We start from the raw sequence: 25,449 nt of genomic DNA on the forward strand, positions 1-25,449 counted from the left end.
GAGATGAGCGAGCATACTCGGAAAAGCACTACTTGCTCAAGTAATTTGCTTTATCCGAGTATCGCTGTGCTCGTCCCTGAAGATTCGGGTGCCAGCACGGAGCGGGGAGCTGCAGGGGAGAGCGGGGAGGAACGGAGGTAAGATCTTTCTCTCCCTCTCTCCCGCCCGCTCTCCCCTGCTCCCCGCTGCGACTCACCTGTCAGCCGCAGTGGCACCCGAATCTTCAGGGACGAGCACAGCGATACTCGGATAAAGCAAATTACTCGAGCGAGTAGTGCTTTTCCGAGTACGCTCGCTCATCTCTAGTCAAGACCTATCTTTTAATGCTGCAAAAAAAATTGGCGACCGAAAACGGTCGTCGATTTGATGATTTTATGGCGCAATATTTTTCACGTGCCTATAATTCACCCATGTGAATGAATATATTGGAATCCAATGCTTCACATAGTAGCGATTTTCAGCTGACGTTTTATCATGGCTAAATAGTTGCGATAAATTGCTGGTGTGAAAGAAGACTCTGAATATCAATGTTTTTATTTACTTACAGCAAGCAGAGTTCTTGAAAGCAGGAAGGAAACACAAAACTTAGTAGGAAGTTGCACAAACTTAATTTCCTTAAGGGCTTATTCACATGAGCGTATATTGGCTGTCATTTTCACGGTTGGCCGATATATGATTCCATCTGATGCACAGGCTCGGTGCATATGCCGTCAGTAGGGGAGACAGCTTAGCACTGCTAAGCTGTCTCCCCTTGCCGGCTCACCTCCTCTCTCCTCACCTTCGGCTGTTTGCCAAGCTAAATTTCTCCTCCCCGCCTCTTGTCCGCAGCCAGCAATGAGAGGGAGCGCAGATCCACCACTGCCCCGCCCCCTTCCATTGCAAACAGTGGCAAGGGGCAGAGAGGAGAAGGGGGGGGGGGGGTGTTTAGCAGTCACGCTGCTAAACTCCCTCCCACCTCCCTTCTCCGACCGCTGTCATTGGCTCCAATAGGAGTTAATGGTGGCAGACGTTGTCCGGCCAGGAAGATAGCTTTTATGTCACGGGAATACGTCTGTGTGATCTGATGCCTTGGAATCCAATGTATCAGATGGTGGCATATATCAGCCAGCCGTGATAACGCTGGCCGATATACGCTCGTGTGAATAAGCCCTAAGACTGACAACCTCTTGTAGATCCGTGTAGATACCGGCAGATACTTTCTCATCTTAGATTCAGTTATTTGCTGTGTTTGGCTTCTTGCAGAATCTTTTGTTCGAGTTATAGAGGAGCAATTTGAACTGGTCCTCGGCCGACATTTTTCTTAGGTCCTTGAGTAGGGAGGCTATGTTTCTACGTGTACCTTTTTCACATACAAGTCCACTCTCACACGGGCAGTGACGATAGAGCCCATCAACAGGCTGAAAGGAGAGATGATAGGGTTAACGAAGACACGCATGACTCCTAGCCATCTGTTACTAACATGTAAGATCAGCGGTGGGAGACGCAGCGTGAGGCTGGGGGGTACCATTACTGAGAACCTCATGTCTGATGCTGCACATCCAGTGTGATGTTATTCTGTGAATACTGATGTCACTGTGGGGCGTTTACATCAGTTTTTGTGTATTTAACGCACAAGTGTCATCTGATTGCAATCCGGTTTTCCCATGGCTGAAAAATAATGTGAGGCGACCCAACTGGTAGAATTTAAAACTCCCACAGAATTCAATGAGTGTTAAAGAACAAGCACAGAACTCCCTCCCACGCCATGCAAGAGCATTGTAAGAGAATCCCACCAGAGCCGGACGTGCCGCAACTATTGTTTCATAAGCACCATTGGTCTGGGACAGAAACTGCACATGTAAGTGAACCCAGTGACTGCAAGGGTCTGGGGAAAATGCCCCATTATCACTGTGTGTATGTGCAGGTTCCATACGCTTTTGATGCATGTGTATATTTTTTGCATCCATATTTACTGTGTTTTTCACACGTGTAAAAAACAAAACAAGGAGCAACTCCCCCCCCCCACACACACACACACAGTCTCCTGGCAACATGTATAAAAAGCAGTGAATGCATGATCCCACTGACTATAATTAATGATTTTACACTTCTGAATCCACCAATGCAAATCAATGGGATTGTCTGCTGTCCGTTGAAAATACAGCTGCAATACGGATATAAAATACGCCCCTTTGAATTGTTCTAATAGGTCCAAGTCTTGTCCAAATTCTTTCAGTTTTTAAACTGGGATAGCACTTAAATGATAAAATCATCCGTGTGAATAAGCCCTTATAGCAGTTTTTCAATGCAGTTTTGGGGCACTCAGCTTGTAGAGATGGAACACAAGGTTTTAGGGTGCATCTAAAATTGAGGTAATTTGCAGTAAAAGCTCATATCACATCACTGCCTATTATACAAGCACCCCACCGTGTATCTATTCATACACTTCCAGGAGGAATAAAGGAGGAACGGCTTCATGTAGAGTTCCAGTATAAGATACTTCTTGCCTTGCAGCACAAAAAAAACACTGCGATCGCTAAATGCTTTCAATGGGGCCAGCAGCAGCGCCAGCCCTTTGAATGCATTGGGAGTATATCGTGGACTTCTGTCACAGCTGTGGCAGGGATTTCCTTCATTGATGAATGGCTAAGCACTGTCTGTAATTGGCTGAGCAAACAGCCAATCAGCACAGCCCTTTCAGGAGGCGGGGATTTTAAAATCTCAACCTCCTGAAAAAGCTTGACAGCAGTGCAGGGGAGCCAGCCGGGGGACGCGCCTAAGTGGCGGAGAGGTGAGTATATAATTTATTTTTTTCACCAGCTAGGGATGATTTTCAGGGAAGGGCTTATATTTAGAGATGAGCGAGTATACTCGCTAAGGGCAATTGTATTGTTGAGCATTGCCCTTAGCGAGTACCTGCCAACTCGGGAGCAAAGATTCGGCAGCGGGCGGAGACCTGCGGAGGAGAGCGGAGAGGAACGGAGGGGAGATATCTCTCTCCCTCTCTTCCCCCCGCTCCCCCCTGCTGACTGCCGCAACTCACCTGTCACCCGCGCCGGCAGCCGAACCTTTTCTCCCGAGCGGGGAGATACTCGCTTAGGGCAATGCTCGATCGAGCAATTGTCCTTAGCGAGTATGCTCGGTCATCTCTACTTATATTTCAAGCCTTTCTGCAAAAATCATGCTGCGGGGGTTGCCTAAAACCACTGCTTTTAATGGGGCTGGCAGCAGCAATGGAATAGCATCTTGGACTTCTGCCACAGCTATCATATCTGTGGCAGAAGTCTGTGATATACTCCTTATGTTTTCAGTGGGGCTATCGCTGTTGCCGCCGGCCCCATTGAAGACACTGAGTGATATCACAGATTTCTTCTATGTGATGCAAAGCTGTACTGAAACATCACAAATGAGCATAAAACCATTGGAAATCATTGGTTTCAGAATCATCGCTGTCGCAGCGCAGGAAAAAATATCGCTAGTGGGTAAAAGCCCTTATTTTGTGGGCAGTGCAAGTATTTAGTCAATCAGACATGTGAGGAGAGGTGGCGGCTCCTCTGTAGGGTTGTCATATGTATAAGGCCGTATTCACACCGCTGATACTTCTGTGCAGGTTCTTTCCGTGTCGGAGATGGACACAACATGCACAGAAAATTAACTAATTTATTTCAATAGGCTCATTCACATGAATGAATTTTCTCACAGACTGATGATCCAAACTGGAAAAATCATTGCGTGGCCAAATTTTGTGGAAATCCGGCACAAGAATGAGCCCCGTAACCTGCAGTGCACTGCGATGTGTGTTGCTCCCAAGAATCTCAAGCATAACTCACTCTCGCCCATTTAAATATGGCCTTATGGCGGCTTCACATGGCCATAAGCGTTTTTGCACTATGAATGACTCCTCTGCATATTGGCACATTTTATGGTACTTTTTGCACATGCAGGGATGTTCATCTCCACATGGCAGGCAAACACCCCCCCTGATTTAAATGGCTATTTATCCTAATGAGTTCCAGAAGTGTTATTTTTTTCACAGAACTATGCATTTGTGTGCGCTTTGCACATCTTTAATAGACTTCTCGGTGTGCAAATGAGCATGCCCTATATTTTTTGGGTGAAGAGAAATGCGTGCACAAAAAATGAAGTGAGTACAAATCCATTTAAATCTATGGGTTCTGTTTTCCACATAGTGTGCACACAAATATGCCCGTGAGGCCCCCTTGAGGGCTTGTTCCAATGTGAGTATATCGGCCGGGTTTTCATGCCCGGCCCATATACACTGACCCTCGCTGCAGGGGAAAGAGGTGCGTTGGGCCGGGAGCAGTTCACTGAGCTCCCACCGCCTATCCGCCCCTTGCCACTATTTGCAATGGGAGGGGCAGGGCAGGGGTGAAGCTAAGTTCTGCCCCGTTCTGCCCCTTCCCATTGCAAATAGTGGCGAGGGGCAGAGCGTGGGCGGCAGTTCAGTGCACTGCTCCCAGCCCACCAACCTCCTCCCTCTGCAGAGAGAGACAGCGTATAGCGGCCGGGCGTGAAAACCCAGCCAATATACACACATCGGAATAAGCCCTAAGGGAGAAACCAGTACAGCAGTCTTTACAGATACTCACCTCAAGGTTACATTCTCTATTTTCTGCTGCCTTTGGTTTACATACACCACTCTTATAAGAGCGATCATACAAAGGGCCTTGGCAACACCCACTCTTACATAGGGTATTTAGAGCACAGAAATCTCCATCGTCCTAAATGTAAAAGAGAGAAAATAAATATTGATATGTGAATTATAATTCTCTGTATAAGGCCTCCATCACACCACCGTATACAGGTTTATGTTTGGCCGTCTTTATTTGCATGAATGAATATTTGACCTGATCTTTATTCGTGTATTTCATGTCATTCATATGGGGTACTGCTGCGTGAATGTTAAAAAATACACTGAGGAAGGAACGACTATTAGGGACAGTTCAGACCGTCATTTTTCCTATCTGTGCTGTCCATGCAATTCACGGCACACGGACATATATTTACCAATAAGGCTATTCACATCCTGTTCTGGTCAGTAACATGTGGGTAGGATATGTAATGCCCACTACCTGCCTCTCAGCCAACACATGGATGTACATCTGTGTGCTGTCCGCAGAGAGGTGGGTCCTAGATTGTCACGCACAACTTGCAACTGTCTGTCTGAACGCAGTCTCAGCCCTCATTCACACAGAATGTTTGCCGGTATTTCAAGTGTTCTTTTGCCCCTTTTTTCTGTAGAAGTTCTGTTTAAAGACTGTAAGCGGTGAGAGCTTTATGACAATACCCGACAGATGCTTTTTATTAAAGTTTAAAAATATTTTAACTCATTAGTGTCCACATATACGCTTTTTCATGGAGGCTACTAGCAGGTCTTAAGGCCCATTTAAACACAATGATTATCGCTCGAAATTCACTCAAAAGCTGTTTTGTGAGCGATAATCATTGCATCTAAATACGCGGTCGTCGTGCACTGTTCATTCATCGCTCATTTGTAGCCAGCAATAAATTAGCAATGAGCCTTATCAGCACCACATGCTGATATCTCAGCGGGTGGTACTGAGGGGATTCTTTCAGCCAGTATCCTGCTGGCAGTTCTTAGCAGGACACCAGCTGAAAGCATGGAGAACAATGCAACTGTTTGCATATTCAAAACAGCTGCATTGTTCTGAGTTATCGCGGCCTTATCCGACTCTGCCTGCATAACTCTTAAGAAGCTAAGGGGCTACTATAGACTATGCAAAGATGATAGCTGAAAACTGTCCCTCAAAACTGTTGTTTGAGCGATTTTTGAGCGATCATCGCTCTGTGTAAATGGGTCTTTAATCTGATATAAGTAATAGAACTGCATTGGAAGCCTGGCATGATATAAGCAAGAGTATGTCAGCACCTGCATCTGAGGGTGCATTCACACGAATGTATATCGGCTCGGTTTTCACGCCGAGCCGATATACGTTGTCCTCATGTGCAGGGGGGGGGGGGGGGAGGCTGGAAGAGCCCAGGAGCAGGAACTGAGCTCCCGCCCCCTCTCTGCCTCCTCTCCACCCCTCTGCACTATTTGCAATGGGGAGAGGCAGGACGGGGGTGGGGCTAATTCATGACACTTAGCCCCGCCCCCGCCCCACCTCCTCTCATTGCAAATAGTGCAGAGGGGCGGAGAGGGGGTGGGGAGGAGGCAGAGAGGGGGCGGGAGCTCAGTTCCTGCTCCTGGGCTCTTCCAGCCTCCCCCCTGCACACGAGGACAATGTATATTGGCTCGGCGTGAAAACCAAGCCGATATACATTCGTGTGAATTCACCCTAATGCATGGAAACTTTGAGGTCTCCTGCCCACATGGGCCAATATGCTGCAGATCTGTTTGATCACCTAGAGGAATCAACCCTGTGACAAATGATTGCAATTCTGAAGGCCAAAGACGTCCAATGTGTTACTAGTTGGGAGTCACTAATACAGTGGCCATTCAGTGTATGTTTATAAGTGGGAATGGAGGAGAAATGTCTGTGTATGTGGGTTATGGAGTAATGCTTCCCTCTAGCTGTTCCTCTTCTCTATCTGTGGCTGCGGGTGGATGGGGTCGGGGAGGGAATGGAGTTTATATTCAGATTTGTATGCTTTAAAATATAAGAAATCAGTTACAGGACTCCGATGAGAGATGCTGGTGCTGCATTGGTGGATGGTTCTAATGAAAAAAAACACACAGACTACGGCTATTGTTCGGTGCATCTAATTAAAATATTTTTTTTTGCTATTCTACATGGGGGATTATTTCATCTCCATATAGTGTGTGACAACTTGAGGATTGTTCTCACATCAGATCGTTATCTTCCCTCCACCAGATAGATGGTCGCACACCAGTAAACTACATCCAGGCCAGAGGTTTGGTACAAACTTAACAAATCCGTCCATTTTTGTGGCAAACCAACAGAACTCATAACACAATCTTCACACTGTTCTCATTCGTCGGAGTGTACACAAACAGATACAATTTGCTGACCATCTGGCTGCTATATAACACAGACATTAGGCCTGTTTCACAAGGGAGGCAGCGATATCGGCGCTACAAAATCGCAGCTGTGTTCCTGCAATTTTGTAGCGTCACTGATGTGGTTTTTTTGTGGAAAATCATGCATCACTTCGCTGCTGACAGCAATAAAATAGCGGCATAAACTCGGCGGTTTAATCGCGAGAAGGTTAAGCACTACCCCTTAAATAAGCCCAAGCTGAATTTCCTGAAAAAAAAATGGAACACTTACCTAAAAGGCTCAGTCCTTACCGCTGCTCTCCAGAGCTCCGCTCGGAGTCCTGCAGTCCTTGCTCGCTCACAGAACATCACTTCCAGGTTAAGGGATTCAGAAATGCGAACAAGAGGAATCGATGACTCTGATTGGTTCATCCAGCGCTACTCAGCCAATCAATGCAGTGCTCAATGAACTAATGCGAGAACTGTGATTGGTTCATCCAGCTTTGCATTGATTGTCAGAGAAGAGTTTGAAAAATACCAATGATGTTGTGGAGGTGGGATTTAGAAATTGGCTGAGCCGCAGAGCTCTGGACAGCAGCAGAAGGACCCGGACCTCGTCTGCTAGGTAAGTATTCCATTTTTTATGGGAATGTAGCTAGGGCTTATTTTATGGGTAGGGAAGCGCATCGCATCTCACAAAAATGGCTTGTTCGTTAGATGCGATAAACAAGAAGTCTCTATAGGGAAACATGGGCTACAAAACATCACAAACTGCGGCAGTACAGAGAATGCCACATTTTTTTTCTCACAGCATAGATTCGGTGAAAACATCGCTAATGTGAAGGAACCCATAGGAAAGCATGGGCTTCACATACATGCGATCTGTAGCACTGTCACACTGTGAGAAAATCGCATGATTTTGTTGCCCGTGTGAAAGCGGCCTTACACTGTCTATCCTATAGGCCTAGGGTTTCAAACACATAGCAATGTCCATAACACTATACCAATCCAGGATGTGAGTCTAGGGGTGTAACTCTCTCATCAGGCACAGCAGCTTGGTCTCCACTGGACCTCTCAAGTACCATTCCAATGGGACAGTGAACTTAGCAAGACCGGAGCCACATCCACACAGGTGTTTCCTTATTAATCAGCAGACTTAACCCTATCCCTGCTAAATATTTCTCAGTAAAGCCTACTCTCCAGCCCCTACTGGCTATTTGTGATACTGCTAGAGATGAGCGAACCTACTCGTTTTGAGTAATTACTCGATCGAGCACCGCGATTTTCGAGTACTTCAGTACTCGGGTGAAAAGATTCGGGGGGCGCCGGGGGGAGGCGTGGCGGAGCGGGGGGTAGCAGCGGGGAACAGGGGGGAGCCCTCTCTCTCTCCCTCCCCCCCCCACTCCCCGCTGCAACCCCCCCACTCACCCACGCCCCCCCCCGTATCTTTTCGCCCGAGTACGGAAGTACTCGAAAATCGCGGTGCTCGGGCGAAAAAGGGGCGTGGCCGAGTAGGTTCGCTCATCTCTAGATACTGCCTTACCACAGGTGATATATATTTTTTTAAATATTATAATAGTAATGTTATATATAGAGGGAAATATTTATGCTTTATAGATTACATAAAGGATTAGTGAGGTTTATTATTACAGATGAGCGAGCACCAAAATGCTCGGGTGCTCAATGCTCAATTCGAACTTTTTGCGATGCTCGAGAGCTCGTTTCGAGTAACGAACCACATTGAAGTCAATAGGAGACTCGAGCATTTTTGTATATGACCGATGCTCCACATAGGTCTTCACTTGTGAAACTCTGGAAAACCTCCGAACGTCATGGAAACACCACAGAAACGGATAGGGAAGGGCAGGGGCAGCATGCAGGGCAGCAATAGGGGCAAGAGTCTGCCCCCCCTAACAATTTTTACTTTGGACAAACCCTCATTAGCAAGGCACACCTTAGCTGAGCACCACACTACCTGCAACCAAGCACAATCACTGTCTGCGGGTCACACCGCTGCCTCTTCTCCTAGATTACATGCTGTCCAACCCCCTGCATGACCCTGCGTCCACAGTGCACACAAGAGTTTCCCTGCGCAGCCTTCAGCTGCCCTCATGCCACACGCTCGCTTCATAGCTACACCACCCTCATGTCTATTTATAAGTGCGTCTGCGATGAGGAGGAACCAAAGGGACACACTGCAGAGGGTTGGCAGGGCCAGTCAGCGACCCTCTTTCAAAGAGGGTGGGGATAGCCCACAGTGCTGTTGAGAATCGATGATAAATTGACGTACGATCATAATTCCAATCCCGTGCCACCTCCGTCGCAAAATTGTCACGAGCTGCAAAAGTGGGCATAAAGGTGCCAGCCCAGCACTTGTACACATCTTCACAATTCAGCAATACTCTATGTGGGAAGCACACGAGCGGGCCCAGGGTCAGGCTCGGTCCCAGCCTCCATCTTGTGTGACCCAAGGTGCCGCGAGTGACATAGCAATGGGAAAATCCATGTGCCCACACACTATTCATTCTGTGTAGGTGTCGGATAGCTCAATCGACACCGCAAGGGGAAAGCCATCTGCACTCTGCACCCTACCCATGTCAGTCAGTGTCTTTGTGCCAGACAGGTAAAACACCCCATTATGGGAAGTCTTTGTGCACCAACAGCATAGGCGAGCTGAAGGAACCCAAAGATAGTAATAAACATGAATAAATGACAGTGCCCAAACATGGCAGACTTTCACGCCGCCTCTGCACACACCCTCAGCAATCGTGGGCATAGAGCGGACTCCGATGCTAGTACAGCTGTGAAGTCTCATTAATGCAGTAACGCTCCTCTTTTTTGGCCCAAACCAGTGTCCCAGATAACTGTGGTAACACGAGAGAAAATACATGATGCCCAGTGCTGATCCCCTGACCCCAAGCAGGAGGAGGAGGTGGCATTACAAGGCCAAGACACCATGACCAGGACCCGCAATAGTCTGTGTGAGAAGCACATTAGCGGGCACAGGGTCAGGCTCGGTCCCAGGCTCCACCTTGTGTGACCCAAGGTGCCCTGAGTTACATAGCAATAGGAAATCCATGTGTCCCCACACAGATAGCTTAGCACTGCAAGGGGAAGTCTTTGAGTTCCTTGGGCTCGCCTATGCTGTAAGTGCACAAAGATGATATTACACAGGAAAAAATCAGAGTGCCCAACCATGGGAGAGTTTCACCCCGCCAAGGACCTTGGCCTTGGCGCACAATTCTGGCCTAGTCAGTCACTGTTTTATTTGTGACAGATAGGTAAAACAGTGCGATAGGAAGACTTAGTGCACCCATAGTATAGACAGGCCCCTGTAACATTCCTGTAGCAAAGGTATAAACAGACCCCAGTAATGTTTCTGTAGCACAAGTATAGGCAGACCCCTGTAACATTTTTGTAGCACAAGTATAGGCAGACCCCTGTAACATTTCTGTAGTAAACGTATAGAGAGACCCCAGTAACATTTCTGTAGTACAAGTATAGGCAGACCCCAGTAGCATTTCTGTAGTAACAGTATACACAGACCCCAGTAACATTTCTGTAGCAGAAGTATAGGCAGACTCCAGTAACATTTCTGTAGTAAAAGTATATACAGAGCCCAGTAATATTTCTATAGCAGAAGTATAGGCAGACCCCTGTAACATTTCTGTAGCTGAAGTTTAGGCAGACCCCAGTAACATTTCTGTAGTAAAAATATAGACAGAGCCCAGTAACATTTCTATAGCAGAAGTATAGGCAGACCCCTGTAACATTTCTGTAGCTGAAGTTTAGGCAGACCCCAGTAACATTTCTGTAGCAGAAGTATAGGCAGACCCCTGTAACATTTCTGTAGCAAAGGTATAGGCAGATCCCTGTAGAATTTTTGTAGTAAACGTATAGACAGAGCCCTGTAACATTTCAGTAGCACAAGTATAGGCTGACTCCTGTAACATTTCTGTAGCTGAAGTTTAGGCAGACCCCAGTAACATTTCTGTGGCAGAAGTATAGGCAGACCCCAGTAACATTTCTGTAGCAAAGGTATCGGCAGACCCCTCTTACATTTCTGTAGTAAAAGTATAGACAGAGCCCAGTAACATTTCTGTATCTGAAGTTTAGGCAGACCCCAGTAACATTTCTGTAGCTGAAGTTTAGGCAGACCCCAGTAACATTTCTGTAGTAAAAGTGTAGGCAGACCCCTGTAACATTTCTGTAGCAGCAATATAGGCAGACCCCTGTAACATTTCTGTAGCAGCATTATAGGCAGACCCCTGTAACATTTCTGTAGCAGAAGTATAGGCAGGCCCCTGTAACATTCCTGTAGCAGAAGTATAGGCAGACCCCTGTAACATTTCTGTACCATTAGTGTAGGCAAAGTCTGGAAAAATTAGTTAGATAACAGTAAAGGTGAGGGCCAGAAAACTTAGTGTACCAAGAGTACAAGTGTACCCAGAAATATTTTTTAAAGATACAGCTTGCTGTTGCTTAATTTGCAAAACAGCCTGGTGGCAGCTCAGTGAAAAAAATTGGTTTCTGTTAAAGTATCAATACTTTTGAAACTTTGAAAAATTGTAAAAAAAAATTGTAAGCAGAGGCTTTTGGGCCGCAGAAAAATTGGCAGTTCAGTGGATGACATGTTTCAGGAAAAGGAGTAGGAGGACTAATATCGAAGAGGGATTGACAAAGGTAATTCCCCCTTTTTTCCGGTGATAGAGAATGCTTATTTATCCGGTTGCAGCAAAAAGAATCTTTAGGTACCGCTGCTTTCCGCTGGTGGAGAAGAGAAGTCTGGGGAAATTACAGGCTTTGTTCATCTTTATAGTGTAAGCATGTCGGCACTGGCAGTTGACAGGCGGGTACACTTATCCGTGATGACTCCCCCAGCTGCACTAAACACCCTCTCTGACAAGATGCTAGCGGCTGGGCAAGCCAGCACCTCCAGGGCGTACAGCGCAAGTTCGTGCCACGTGTCCAGCTTTGACACCCAATAGTTGTATGGAGCTGAGGCATCACGGAGGATGGTGGTACGATCGGCTACGTACTCCCTCACCATCTTTTTACAGTGCTCCCTCCGACTCAGCCTTGACTGGTGAGTGGTGACACAGTCTTGTTGGGGAGTCATAAAGCTAGCAAAGGCCTTGGAGAGTGTTCCCCTGCCTGCACTGTACATGCTGCCTGATTTCCACGCCTCCTTTGCTACTTGGCCTCGGAACTGCGCCTTCTGCCGCTACCGCTGTCAGATGGGAAGTTTAGCATCACTTTTTCCACCAGGGCCCTGTGGTATTGCATCACTCTTGTACCCCTTTCCTCTTCGGGAATGAGAGTGAAAAGGTTCTCCTTGTACCGTGGGTCAAAAAGGGTGTACAACCAGTAATCAGTGTTGGCCAGAATGGGTCTAATGCGAGGGTCACGAGAAAGGCAGCCTAACATAAAGTCAGCCATGTGTGCCAGGGTGCCAGTACGAAAGACATGGCTGTCCTCACTAGGAAGATGACTTTCAGGATCCTCCTCCTCCTCCTCCACAGCCCATACACGCTGAACAGATGAGAGGCAAGCAGCATGGGTAACCTCTGCAGTGTGCTCAGCTGTCTCTTCCCCCTCCTCCTGCTCCTCCCCCTCCTCCTTCTCCTCCAAAACGCGCTGAGATATAGACATGAGGGTGGTCTGGCTATCAAGCGACATACTGTTATCCCCCGTCTCCTGTTCCAACCGCAAAGCGTCGGCCTTTATGCCTTTCAGCGAACTTTTCAGCAGGCATAGCAGTGGGATGGTAACGCTTATGATTGCAGCATCGCCACTCACCATCTGGGTAGACTCCTCAAAGTTTCCAAGGACCTGGCAGATGTCTGCCATCCAGGCCGACTCCTCGGTACAGAAATGGGGAGGCTGACTCCCACTACGCCGCCAATGTTGGAGTTGGTATTCCACTATTGCTCTACGCTGTTCATAGAGCCTGGCCAACATGCGGAGCATAGAATTCCACCGTGTGGGCACGTCGCACAGCAGTCGGTGCTCTGACAGATTAAACAGATGTTGCAGGGTCCTCAGGGTGGCAGCGTCCGTGGTGGACTTGCGGAAATGTGCGCAGATGCGGCACACCTTGCCGAGCAGGTCAGAGAAGTGCAGGAAGTTTTTCAGAAACCGCTGAACCACCAGAGTGAAGACGTGGGCCAGGCATGGCACGTGTGTGAGGCTGCCAAGCTGCAGAGCCGCCACCAGGTTACGGCCGTTGTCACACATGACCATGCCCAGTTGGAGGCTCAGCGGCGAAAGTCAGAGGTCGGTCTGCTCTGTCAGACCCTGCAACAGTTTGGGGGCCGTGTGTCTCTGGTCACCTAAGCTAAGTAGTTTCAGCACGGCCTTCTGACGCTTGCCCACCGCTGTGCTGCCGCGCCACACCGACTGCTGGCGACGTGCTGCTCACATTTCTTAATTGAGAGGTAGAGGTTGCGAAGGAGGAGGAGGGGAAGGGTTTAGAGGAGGTGGCATAGACCGCCGCAGATACCAGAACCGAAGTAGGACCCGCTATTCTGTGTGTGGGTAGGACGTGTGCGGTCCCAGGCTCTGACTCGGTCCCAGCCTCCACCAAATTCACCCAATGTGCCGTCAGGGAGATATAGTGGCCCTGCATGCCAGTACTTGTCCACGTGTCCGTGGTTAAGTGGGCCTTCCCAGTAACCGCATTGGTGAGGGCACGATTTATGTTGCGGGAGATGTGCTGGTGTAGGGCTGGGACAATACCGGGAAAAATAGTGGCGTCTGGGGACCAAGTAGCACGGGACCGCTGCCGCCATCATGTTTTTGAAAGCCTCCGTTTCCACAAGCCTGTATGGCAGCATCTGCAGGCTGATCAATTTGGCAATGTGCACGTTTAAAGCTTGTGCGTGCGGGTGCATGGCGGCGTATTGCGCTTTTGCTCCAACGCTTGTGCTAGCAACAGCTGAACGTTGCGCTGAGAGACATTGCTGGATGGGATCGAGGACAGTGGAGGTGATAGTGTGGGTGTAGGCCGGGAGGCGCTCGTGCCTGTGTCCTGAGAGTGGGGTTGAATCTGAGTGGCTGGATAGGGCACAGGGGAAGAGGCAATGGTGTGACCCGGAGGCGGTGAACGGCCTTCGTCCCACCTTGTGGGGTGCTTGGCCATCATATGCCTGCGCATGCTGGTGGTGGTGAGGCTGGTACTGGTGGCTCCCCGGCTGATCTTGGTGCGACACAGGTTGCACACCACTGTTCGTTGGTCGTCCGCACTCTCACTAAAAAACATCCACACTTTTGAACACCTAGCCCTCTGCACAGAGACTTGGCGCGAGGGGGTGCTTTGGGAAACAGTTGGGGGATTCTTTGCTCTGGTCCTGCCTCTACCCCTGGCCACCCCACTGCCTCTTCCAACCAGTCCTGTTGCTGCCCTTGCCTTCCCCTCTGAAGACCTGTCCTCAGTAGGCTTAGCAAACCAGGTGGGGTCAGTCACCTCAGCGGCTCTTCTTTCGAATCCTCTGTGCGCTCCTCCCTCGGACTTACTGCCCTTACTACTACCTTACTGATAGACAACTGTGTCTCATCATCATCCTCCTCACCCACTGAAAGCTCTTGAGACAGTTGCCGGAAGTCCCCAGCCTCATCACCCGGGCCCCGGGAACTTTCCAAAGGTTGGGCATCAGTCACGACAAACTCCTCAGGTGGGAGAGGAACCATTTTTTCCCACTCAAGGCACGGAGCAGAGAACAGTTCCTGGGAGTCTGCCTGCTCATCAGAATGTCATTTTCATGGAGTAAGGAGGCTGGGAAGAAGGAGGAGCAGCAGCCAGAGGATTCGGAGTTGCAGTTCCTAAGCCGGGAGTAGTGGACTGCGTAGAAGACTGGGTGGCTGATACATTGCTGGATGCATTTTCTGCCATCCCTGACAGGACCTGCTCATACTGCTCTGTTTGTAATAAAGGTCTACCACGTGGGCCCATAAATTGTGATATGAAGCTGGGGCGCCCAGAAACTTGCCTCTCTCCTAATCCCGCAGCAGCCGGCCGTGATTCACCTGGACCAGGAACTCGGCCTGTGCCCACACCCTCACTTGGACGTCCGCGTCCATGTCCTTGACCCTTACCCCTACTCCTTATCATGGCGGATTACGAATAGAGCAGGGGCCAAATAAATTACCCCACTGTACAGCACTGACAACTGGGCCGTAATTCACCGCACACAGAGACTTGTAGATAGCGGAGGCTCTATGCTGTGACTAGGAAAAAAGTAACCCAGTGTCTTGCGCTGATACCTAGGGGTAATTTACTGCTCGCAGACTTGTAGATTATAGATGCTGTGTGGAGTGGGAGAAGACTGTAAAGCCAGTGGATAGTGCTGGTAATTGCGGCTATCTCAACCGCACCAACGGAAATGGTATTGTGAGATGCTCTGCACAGCGGCTGGGCTGAAATATTACAGTACTGTTTAGCGTTGAGCCCACTGTCAAATTCACTGCAGACAGAGAACGGTATGAATAAGTATGGAATTATTTGCGTACACTTTCACGCTGAGAGCGGTATTTTAACGCAAACTCCAGCCAGAAAAAAAAAAATTATGGAAGGCTGTAAACAGGCCTAGCTGCGCAGTAGTATAATGGAAGCACTAAAACTCCCAGCAGCCACCCAGTAAAATGCACAGTCAGATGTAGCCCAACAAAGGAGCTTTTGTTTTTTTCGACAGAGGATACAGGCTGTATAGGGTATATCACTTCCTTTGTAGAATTGGCTGGGGCAGTATACTGTGCGTCTAATTGACTGCAGATACAGAATGGTCTAAATAAGTATGGAATTATTTGCATACACTTTCATGCTGAGAGCGGTATTTTAACGCGCACTTCAGCCAGAAAAATTATTACGGAAGGCTGCAAACAGGCCTAGCTGCGTACAACTAAACTGCAATCACTACAACTCCCAGCAGCCACCCAGTAAAATGCACATGGTCAGATGTAGCCCTAAGAAGAACCATTGGTGTTCTTGTAGACAGGATCCTACACTAACACTTTCCCTATAGCAGCAGCAGCAGCACTTTCCCTAATCTCTCCTGGTGTGTGTCTGAGGCGAGCAGCGGGCGGGCCTGCTTTAAGTACTCGGTGGTCCCTTGATCTTACCAGCCACTCACTGCAGGAGGGTGGGATAGGGCTGGCACGTCACAGGAGGAAGTGTTAATGCCTTCCCTGCATGTCTATTGGCTAGAAAATGGCGCTAAACATGCGGGGAAGGTAGTGGAATTGACTCGAGTACCACGTGGTGCTCGTCTCGAGTAACGAGCATCTCGAGCACCATAATGCTCGAACGGGCATCAAGCTCGCTCATCTCTATTTATTATGGATTTATTATTTGCTTATTGGAGTTTATATTTTTTATAAAAAGAAAGAGGAAGAGGAGAAGAAAAAAGGGAGAAAGAAAAAAAGAAGGAGAAAGAAAAGGAAGGAGAAGGGGAAGAAGGGAAGAGAAAGAGAAGAGAAAGGGGATTTTTTTTTTTTTGGAAGCGTAGGGTAATATTATTATGTGCCATAATAGTAAACTAATATGGTTTAGGATAAATTAGGGATAAATCGTTCTGGGGTCAACAATAGCCACTAATAAAGTATATGAATACACATGTTTAACTGAGTACTATAAGTATCAATTTTTTAATGACATAGGATAACAATTTTGTCTGTTAAACTTTAGATATAGTAAGAATAAATGTGCGATATATCTATGATTCGTTGGGAGCGATGGATCTACGTTGCACATATTTTCTTCAAGTAACAAAGCGGTTAATCATCAGGTGGATTTTAATGATAATTGGTTTAAAGGCAGCAGATTGCATTGTGGGGATGAGGTGAACAAGATCTCTACGGAGATTAAAACGCGTTCTCCATGAACATGTAGTAACTCTGATGTATTGAGCACTATTCTTCAATAAAGCAAAGGAATGTTTTATCACAAAAGTCCGAGCTCCCGCAACTCTTTTCTATATGTGAATAGAACAACCACTAGGATCGAGTGGTAGTGGACGTGAATTCATTCCTGCATGGCAAAAGAAAAGAAAAAAATATATAGGAGCGAGCACAACTCAGCGTAAAGGTGGGAACTTTCTTATTTATTCCCAGATATTATTTTTGGAAACTATATGGGATATGAGTTGTACTATAGTTCAGCACCACCCAGATGCTATATGACACAATGAGCGGTCACACAAGAGCAGCATGAGTTGGGCAAAGCTAAGGATGAGGAGCCATAAGGGCATCCAGCGAGCACATGAAACGAGGAGACAGGGAGAAGCGTGTGGGCTTGGTTATTGTCGTTAAGTTTGCCTTTAGAATGGGGGGTAGGCAGTACCTTTCCCCAGCAGATGAAATAATAAGTACAGCTAGGAGGAGTTCAGTGAAGCTTGGACCATCGTTAGGAAACTCTTACCTAGTAAGCATTTAATGGAAACATTATGTGAAAATAAGTTGGCAGTCATGAAGCGGTGGTGAAGTGCTGGCAGAAAGACCATGAAAAGCATGTATAGTCCCAAATCGTAACAGAAAACACAGAGAGCCAAGTAAAGAGACTCCAATATACAGGGTTGCAAAGGCTGCCATTTAGAGTTGCAGGAAGGAGGACATGGGCACAGGGAATACAGTTTATTCCCACTCTCATTGGCAGAGCCTGAGTGGAGAATGTAGGGCATAACAGCCACACTGTGCCCTCTCACCTATTGTCAAGACTGTAATTGGTCCCCAGTCAGGGCACAGACATAGGGTTCGTGCAAGAAAGGCAACGCCAGCAGCCAGGTATAGGGTTCCCACATGCACCATTGCAAGGAGCAACCAGGGAGAGGAGGACCAGCCCAGCTCTGGAAGAGGAGGATTACCCAAGTACTATCACAGCACCAGAACCGTGGCATGACTAGTAATTAACCAGATTTCTAGCGGCAATAGGCACGTTGGGACTATCATCACTGTCCATGACTACGGAGAGAAGGACCAGACTGTTTCCAGCAGATGTGTACCCCACAAGTGCCATTGCAATGCCAGAAGTTGAATTAAAGTCATGGACTGTGCTTTCATGTACCCTTTGGCACCATGATGGGCCACATCAGAAATATCACCAATGGGCAGTGTCAGGTTGCTGGATAGCATAGAGAGCTCCTCTCTGGTGCTGGATGCATCTAGCAGGCCAAAACCCTCCTTCTTACTACAGCAAAACCATGACCCAACTCAGACACATCAGACAGGGAAATAATGAGTGCAACCAGGGGAGTTTCCGGCACAAACGAAGACTAAACTAACTAAAAATACCACAAAAAGGGGCAATAGCTCATTACATAGTGTTACCCCCAAGAGGGAGAGGGAACCATACTCCTGTTTTGGTGGCTATACAGAAATTACGCACTGGAGGAGGATGTACCAAATAGATTATTAGTTAGTCACCACAGAGCTCCATCAGCACCAGTATCCTGTGGTGGCAATGAAGGTGCGGAACTAGCCAAAATTACCATTTACATGGGCAGGTGTATAGTTTGCAAAGCCTCTTCCATATACAGTAATCCAATAAACAGGGAATCTGGACTACACGTTCACAACTCACACCCATCTGAATCACAAGGTCTCAATTTAGCACACTGGCTTGTCAACTGCTTATCACAATTCCAAGGGGGTGCTACTGGTCGATTGCTACCCTGCTGTGTCGCTGTTCTCTCGCTAGTAGACTGCAGGAAATGAATAGCAGGAAGACCCATATGCATAACTAAGCGGTATATCACAATAATGGCACTTAGGCCTCTTTCACACAACATAATGCATTTTCACGCTGGCCACATCACGGCCAAATGTCACGTAAAAAGAAAAGAGCCGCCATCAAGTCCCAATCTAAATTAGCTTTTTCATGTCCATTCACACAGGTAGCTGCTGCGTATTAGTGAAAATATACTCTGCAGCGTGGAATTCCCTTGGTCAATATAAATCTTCAGAATGACTTCTAATGCTTTACTAGACCCAGCTGTAAACTTTTCGCAATGCTGGATGCTATTAAACTCTCTCACCCTTTTTTTTAGCTTCACTACCTTGCTACTTTTCAGCTGTTGAATTACCTTGATGGGGTGGGAATCTCATCAAGTTCCGTTTTTTTTTTCTGGCTGTTTTGAGATGTGATGTATTGCTGAATCTTGGACCATGTGGTTGGGGCTAAAGAAGGTCTTATTGTCCAGACCGCTAATTTAGAAAAAAAGCCTCATCAGTTAGGAGTGTTAAATAGGGATGAGCGAGTATACTCGCTAAGGCACTACTCGCTCAAGTAATGTGCCTTAGCCGAGTATCTGCCTGCTCATCCGCAGGGCGGGGAGCTGCAGGGCAGAGCGGGGAGGAACAGAGGGGAGATCTCTCTCTCCCTCTCTCCTGCACGCTCTCCCCTGCTCCCCGCCGCAACTCACCTGTCAGCTGCGGCGGTCCCCGAATCTTTAGGGACGAGCAGGGAGATATTCGGCTAAGGCACATTACTCGAGCGAGGAGTGCCTTAGCGAGTATACTCGCTCATCCCTAGTGTTAAACCATCTGCACTGCAAAGGTAAACATGCCTTACAAGCATGTGTAGTAGAATTTTTAAAGGAGTACACAGTATGCAGTACTTACCCCATCCTTTACACTTGGGATTCATCTGACATGGCCTAAAAAGCTAGGAAAGTGACAGTGAGGTCCACAAGTTATAGGTTTTTACATCAGAGTTGTCTTTCTCTTAGGCTTGGTGCCAGCCAAGATGAAAGAGTGCAGTCTTCCTATCATCTGGGTGGATATGCTTAGCCTGGGTCCTTTGTTGAAACCTGTCTGGCATGGGTGGCACTACCAGTAGTATACATTACTACTAGCATAGCTTATAGCCTTATCAGAGCATGTGGACTCCTCCACACAACAATGGAGCATCCATGGAGGGAGTTTCTGCTTCTACTATTAAAATAAGTGCAGTCATTGCTAGACTTGTTGAACTTTGCTTGCAGAGTACTTCCAATGGGTAGAGGCTACTGCATGAGACTGGAGCAAAGCACTGCAGGAGTCAGAAAACCATTCTCTAAAGCCAAAGAACCAAAGCTTTGAAAGCGGACATGTCAGTGCAGGAGGTCTCCTTCAGAAATTTTAAGGTGATAATAGTATGATCAGAAGCCCTGAAATCAAACCGCAATGAGGTTTTTTCATGGATGCCTCTGGGGCAATTGTGTTTTGCCATGTATGTGTAGGGTTGTTGATGCATGGGACAGTGGCCAAAGCCCTGGGAATTCAATGACCTATGGCACAACATGACACTATTAATACTATTTCCTATTGTAGTAGCAGTAGAGTTATAGACTTATAAAGAACCAGCCCATAGTTTTCTGGACCGATAACATGAATGCAGTTGATGTGGTAAATAGCATCCTCAACGTCAGTCCCATTTATCAATATATTGAAGTATCTGGTAATTAAGTGCAAATAGTTCAATATCCATTTCAAGGCGAAGCATATTCCCGGGATGAACACCACTGTAGCTGATACACTATCCAGAGGAAAGCTAGAGGAATTTTAGCTAGTGCTAATCAGGTTGGTGAATATTGTTGTAAGCACTTTTGGCAGGCTGTTACCCCATTATAGGTGACCTTGTCAAGAATTCCCTAGCGAGCAGCACATGGGCAGCATACAGAAGCATTGAAGAAGATGGATAAACTTACAGAAGCAAACAACTTCATTCCCTAGGGTTTTATTACGATTACGGCTAATGTCCAAGGCTGGATTTGCCCCGCAGCTATTAGGCTCTTTTGAACATAATAACTGAATGTTCACGCTGCGGAATTCCACCGTGGAATTCCGCAGCGTAAAATAACCCGCGGAATGTCCTATTTGCCGCGGAATACGTGCAGCCGGCTTCCATGGTAGTCAATGGAAGCTGGCCGTCAAGCTATACTTCCGCTGTAGCTCAGCAGAAGTATAGTGTGAATGCGCTACCCCGCCCACCAGCGGCTGCATCATATGACACTGCTGGCGCGTCATGTGCTGTACTTTGCATACACACACACATCTAAGTTATAGAATTAGATTTGGTACATTACACAGGTACGCCAAAACTTTTGCACTTAGCATTGAATTTTCAAGTTGTGACCCCTTTTACTTTTCCTATGTAGGACCTAAAGAATGCTCTTGCCAGATTTCATGTTTATATGACATCGGGACGTTAAATTAGTGGCGAGTCAGTCAGTGAGAACTTTCACCTTTATATACTATATACTGTATATTATATACACAGACCCATTTTTTTGCACCACACTTTGTGCACTTTGTCTCACCTTAGGAGCGTGATTTTGCTGTTTTTCGATTTGTTGGATTCTCACCACCACTGTAAAATCCTGAAATTTGAGCAGGATACACTGAGTAACTCTTTGGGCCCTGTCAAAGTTCCCCATGTTAAAGTATAGCAGCCCTTCAGGATTCAAGTGTTGCTAAGCAACGCTCATAGTCACACAATTTACAGTGGCAGTTCAGGCAAATGAAGCTCACAGAAGGGAGACAGCCACAGCAGAGAGATTCAAGCGACGCACATTGGGGGGGATTCAAGGAAAGCCATAGGAAGGAGATTAAAGCAACACCCACAGGAGGGAGAGTAAATAATCCTACAGGCTTTTTCTTGCACCACTCTTTGACCCTTTTATAAGACTTTTCGTGGCTGATTTTGGTGTCAGTGGTTTTGTAACATCCTCACCACCCCAGTAAAATCCTAAAATTAGACTTTTATACAATAAGTCACCTTTTAGAGCAGGTCAAAGTTCCCAAAGCTAAGTCTATGGGGACGCGGCTAAGTGTGGTGACGTGTGGTTACGGAATGTGACGTCATATGAGGAGAACAGCCGATAGCTCTGCTCTCCTCACCAACTAATTCATGCAGACCCGTGGATCACTCACCTCCCGGAGCACAGCTGATTCACTGGAGAGGTCAGCGTAACCAGAAGAGATCTGGGGAAAGCGCTCCCCAAGCGCTAATAGAGTCCTTCCCTGCACGGGGATTTTGGCGAGCCTCCCTCCTCCTCTGCCGAAGGCACACAGAGTTGACAGCCCAGCAAACCCCCATCAGGTAAGAGCAGGGGATTTGTATGGAGAAAGATGGCATCCAGTCAGAGGAAAAATACAGTCAGTGAAGGATCATGTGCACACACGCACTCAGTACTACTACGCGCAGGTACACACACACAGCACTGCTAAACGCACGCACACACACAGCACTGCTAAACGCAGGCACGCACACTCAGCACTGCTAAACGCAGGCACGCACAATCAGCACTGCTAAACGCAGGCACGCACACACACACTGCTAAACGCAGGCACGCACACACACACACTGCTAAACGCAGGCACGCACACACACACACTGCTAAACGCAGGCACGCACACACACACACTGCTAAACGCAGGCACGCACACACACACACTGCTAAACGCAGGCACGCACACACACACACACTGCTAAACGCAGGCACGCACACACACACTGCTAAACGCAGGCACGAACACACACATTGCTAAACGCAGGCACGCACACACACACACGCAGGCACGCACACACACACACGCAGGCACGCACACACACACACACACGCAGGCACGCACACACACACACACACGCAGGCACGCACACACTCAGCACTGCTAAACAAATGCACCCAGCACTACTACATGCAGGTACACACACTCAGCACTGCTACATGCAGCTACACACATGCACTCAGCCCTGCTACATGCAGGTACACACACACACACACTCAGCACTACTACACACAGGCACACAAACACTCAGAAATGCTACATGCAGGTACTTATGTAGTGGCCCAGTACATCATCCTGGTCCCCTCCATAAATGTCATACATGTAATGTCTTATGTAGATGCACTGTGCAAAAATGTCTTGCCATTCTAGTATGTGTACTGCACAGCTGCAGCAAATGATGAGTTAAAGGGGTTGTCCCGCGCCGAAACGGTTTTTTTTTTTCAAATTCAATAGGCCCCCCCGTTCGGCGCGAGACAAACCCAATGCATGTGTTAAAAAAAAAAAAACGTTTAGTACTTACCCGAATCCCAGTGCTGCGGCGACTTCTTCCTTACCTTAGCAAGATGGCCGCCGGGATCTTCACCCACAATGCACCGAGGGTCTTCTCCCATGGTGCACCGTGGGCTCTGTGCGGTCCATTGCCGATTCCAGCCTCCTGATTGGCTGGAATCGGCACACGCGACGGGGCGGAGCTACGTGATGATGCGTAGAAGGGGCGGAGCCAGAACTCCGCTCGTGCCGAGACCCAAGAGAAGGGAGAAGAAAATAGAGATGGAGGGGAGCTGCTACCGTTAAAAATTTCCTTCTTTATTGAATAAAATAAAGCATACAGCTCACAAGTGCACGCTGAACGAGTTTCAGCAAAAGCCTTTGTCAACAGCTATGAGGTATGGAGTACATAAGACATTTATAGACCAAATACAAATTAAAATCAAAGGAGAGATACCTGTGTATGTTAGCTTGTCAGGGGGGAAATGGTTGAGGGATGGTATAGAGGGTGTGTTCAAGAGCTAATTACATCACATGTTACAACCAGCATACAGAGATTTGTGGCAAGAGGATTCAAAACAGACAGATAGAGAAACAAGTATGCATATGGATATCTGAAAAACAATTCTTAAATACATTTACAGAAGGGAGAAGACCCTTCTGCGCAAGCGCGTCTAATCGTGAGATTAGACGCTGAAATTAGACGGCACCATGGAGACGGGGAGGCCAGCAACGGAGCAGGTAAGTGAATAACTTCTGTATGGCTCATATTTAATGCACGATGTATATTACAAAGTGCATTAATATGGCCATAGAGAAGTGCTTACCCCCACTTGCTTTCTCGGGACAACCCCTTTAATGTCTGCAAAAATGAGCTGACTGTTTGTAAATGTATCCATTATGTCTTGCCACGTGGTATAAGAGAGAACTTATGTGAGTCCTTGAGAGGGGAAAAAGATAGTTGGTCCATCTTCTGGAGCTGAGAGCGAGAAAAGCACAGAGGCACATGGAGACACCTTCAGCCCTCATGTGTTGAAGTATGGAAGAAGAGGAGAGGTTTTCCCAGAGTGCGTGGTTAAGGAATGACGATGGAGTGAGCCCCCAAAGTGAGAGAGTGAGCAGTGAGCGAGTGCAGCCTTTCAAGGCCTAGTGCAGAGGTGCTCAATTATTTGCTTCATGTCCGCGAGTCCTGAAGCCTTGGACTGCCCGGTAGAGGTACTCTACAGTCATTGTTCCCATTCAAGTATTCGCAAGTCTTGGTACATGTCTTTAGTTAGTCACGCACAGGCGACCTGAAGTCTGGATCTGCCATGTGAAAGTACTCTAGCTTCTTTATTCCTGCACTTGTCAAACCTGTCATTTATGCCTTATTAAAGTTTATTCTGCAAGTAAAAGTTATTCCAGGCCCTGACCGTTCCTGGGGACCTGAGGTACTATATCTCCTGTATGTGGCTCATTTATTTCCCCGCTGATGTTTATGCCATGAGGAAAGGGGGGGGGGGGTGAGTGTGGGATGAGAACGGGGGCATCACCCATGACAACCACAACCTCTGTTCCCCAGTTTATTGGGCAGGCAATAAGAACAGTTACCACAGGGTTGGCTACCAGGAGAGTCCTCCATAAGGCTGGGATGTTATATCAATGTGGCTGTGGACAAGAATCTTCCTAAGGTTCTGACCCCTCCTGTATGTAATACTGGGTTGTTTGGTTATGATACTTTCCAATTAAAGATCCGCTAGCAAATTTGGCCAGTATTTTCTCAGGATTTCCATAATTTTGTTGGTATATTCAGCAATGCTTCTAAGGATCTTCTTACCATCTGCCTCATTTTTGACATAGAATACAGCTATAGTTTCGGAACCGTAAATGGATCGCTGAGCATTACAAAAAAAATTAAAGCTTTAAAAACAAAATAATTTGTAGATAACATGGACAATGACAGTGTTAAATATCTTATTGTAAAGAGGAATTACCAATGCACCTAGCAACAAAGACTGACCTCGGTATGACAATATGCAATAGTGCTGCCATCTTGAGGTACTGAAATCACTGTGCCGCGCGACTAAAAATTAGTGTAGCTCTGGACTTCAGCATACTATCATGTCATATGAACTGTTTGATTCATCTCAGTTAGTTCTACATATGGTGAAAAAAGTAAATTGTAAACATTTGAGAAAATTCTGGGGCAAAGCAGTGCAAAAAATGTCTTCCTTTTGCAAAATGTGGCTAAGAAATGGCTTCAAAATTAGATGCTAAGCCAGAGCTTTAGCCACAGCCAGAATATAGGTGTCAGGTTGTGCTGCTGGGATCCGTTGTACTACTGGGTTCCAGGAGCACACCTTCACAGGTAGGGGTTAATTCAGTTGGTGGGGTGTGGTATTCCCCAGCAGCCAATCCTTTTTAGTCTGCAGCATATAAAAACCAGCATCTCTCAGTAGTTGAGGCTGGTCTTTGGA

The 25,449-nt window shown here is 47.3% G+C and overlaps 1 protein-coding gene across 3 annotated transcripts in view; it reads right to left on the bottom strand.

Annotated features, from left to right (window-relative positions):
- Positions 1-516: 516 nt before the first annotated feature.
- Positions 517-25,449, bottom strand: part of LOC136588538 (leucine-rich colipase-like protein 1) — a 133,509-nt gene continuing 108,576 nt past the window's right edge. For all 3 annotated transcript variants that reach the window (XM_066587854.1, XM_066587864.1, XM_066587846.1), the window contains 2 exons: positions 4,590-4,721; positions 517-1,397 (listed from right to left, as the gene is read on the bottom strand). In XM_066587854.1, coding sequence (XP_066443951.1) covers positions 1,212-1,397; positions 4,590-4,721 — 318 coding nt within the window. In that variant the 3' untranslated portion in view covers positions 517-1,211. The remainder of the gene's footprint in view (positions 1,398-4,589; positions 4,722-25,449) is intronic.

The sequence above is a fragment of the Eleutherodactylus coqui genome, chromosome 1 (assembly GCF_035609145.1).
Source record: "Eleutherodactylus coqui strain aEleCoq1 chromosome 1, aEleCoq1.hap1, whole genome shotgun sequence".
In the NCBI taxonomy this organism is placed as follows: Eukaryota; Metazoa; Chordata; class Amphibia; order Anura; family Eleutherodactylidae; genus Eleutherodactylus; species Eleutherodactylus coqui.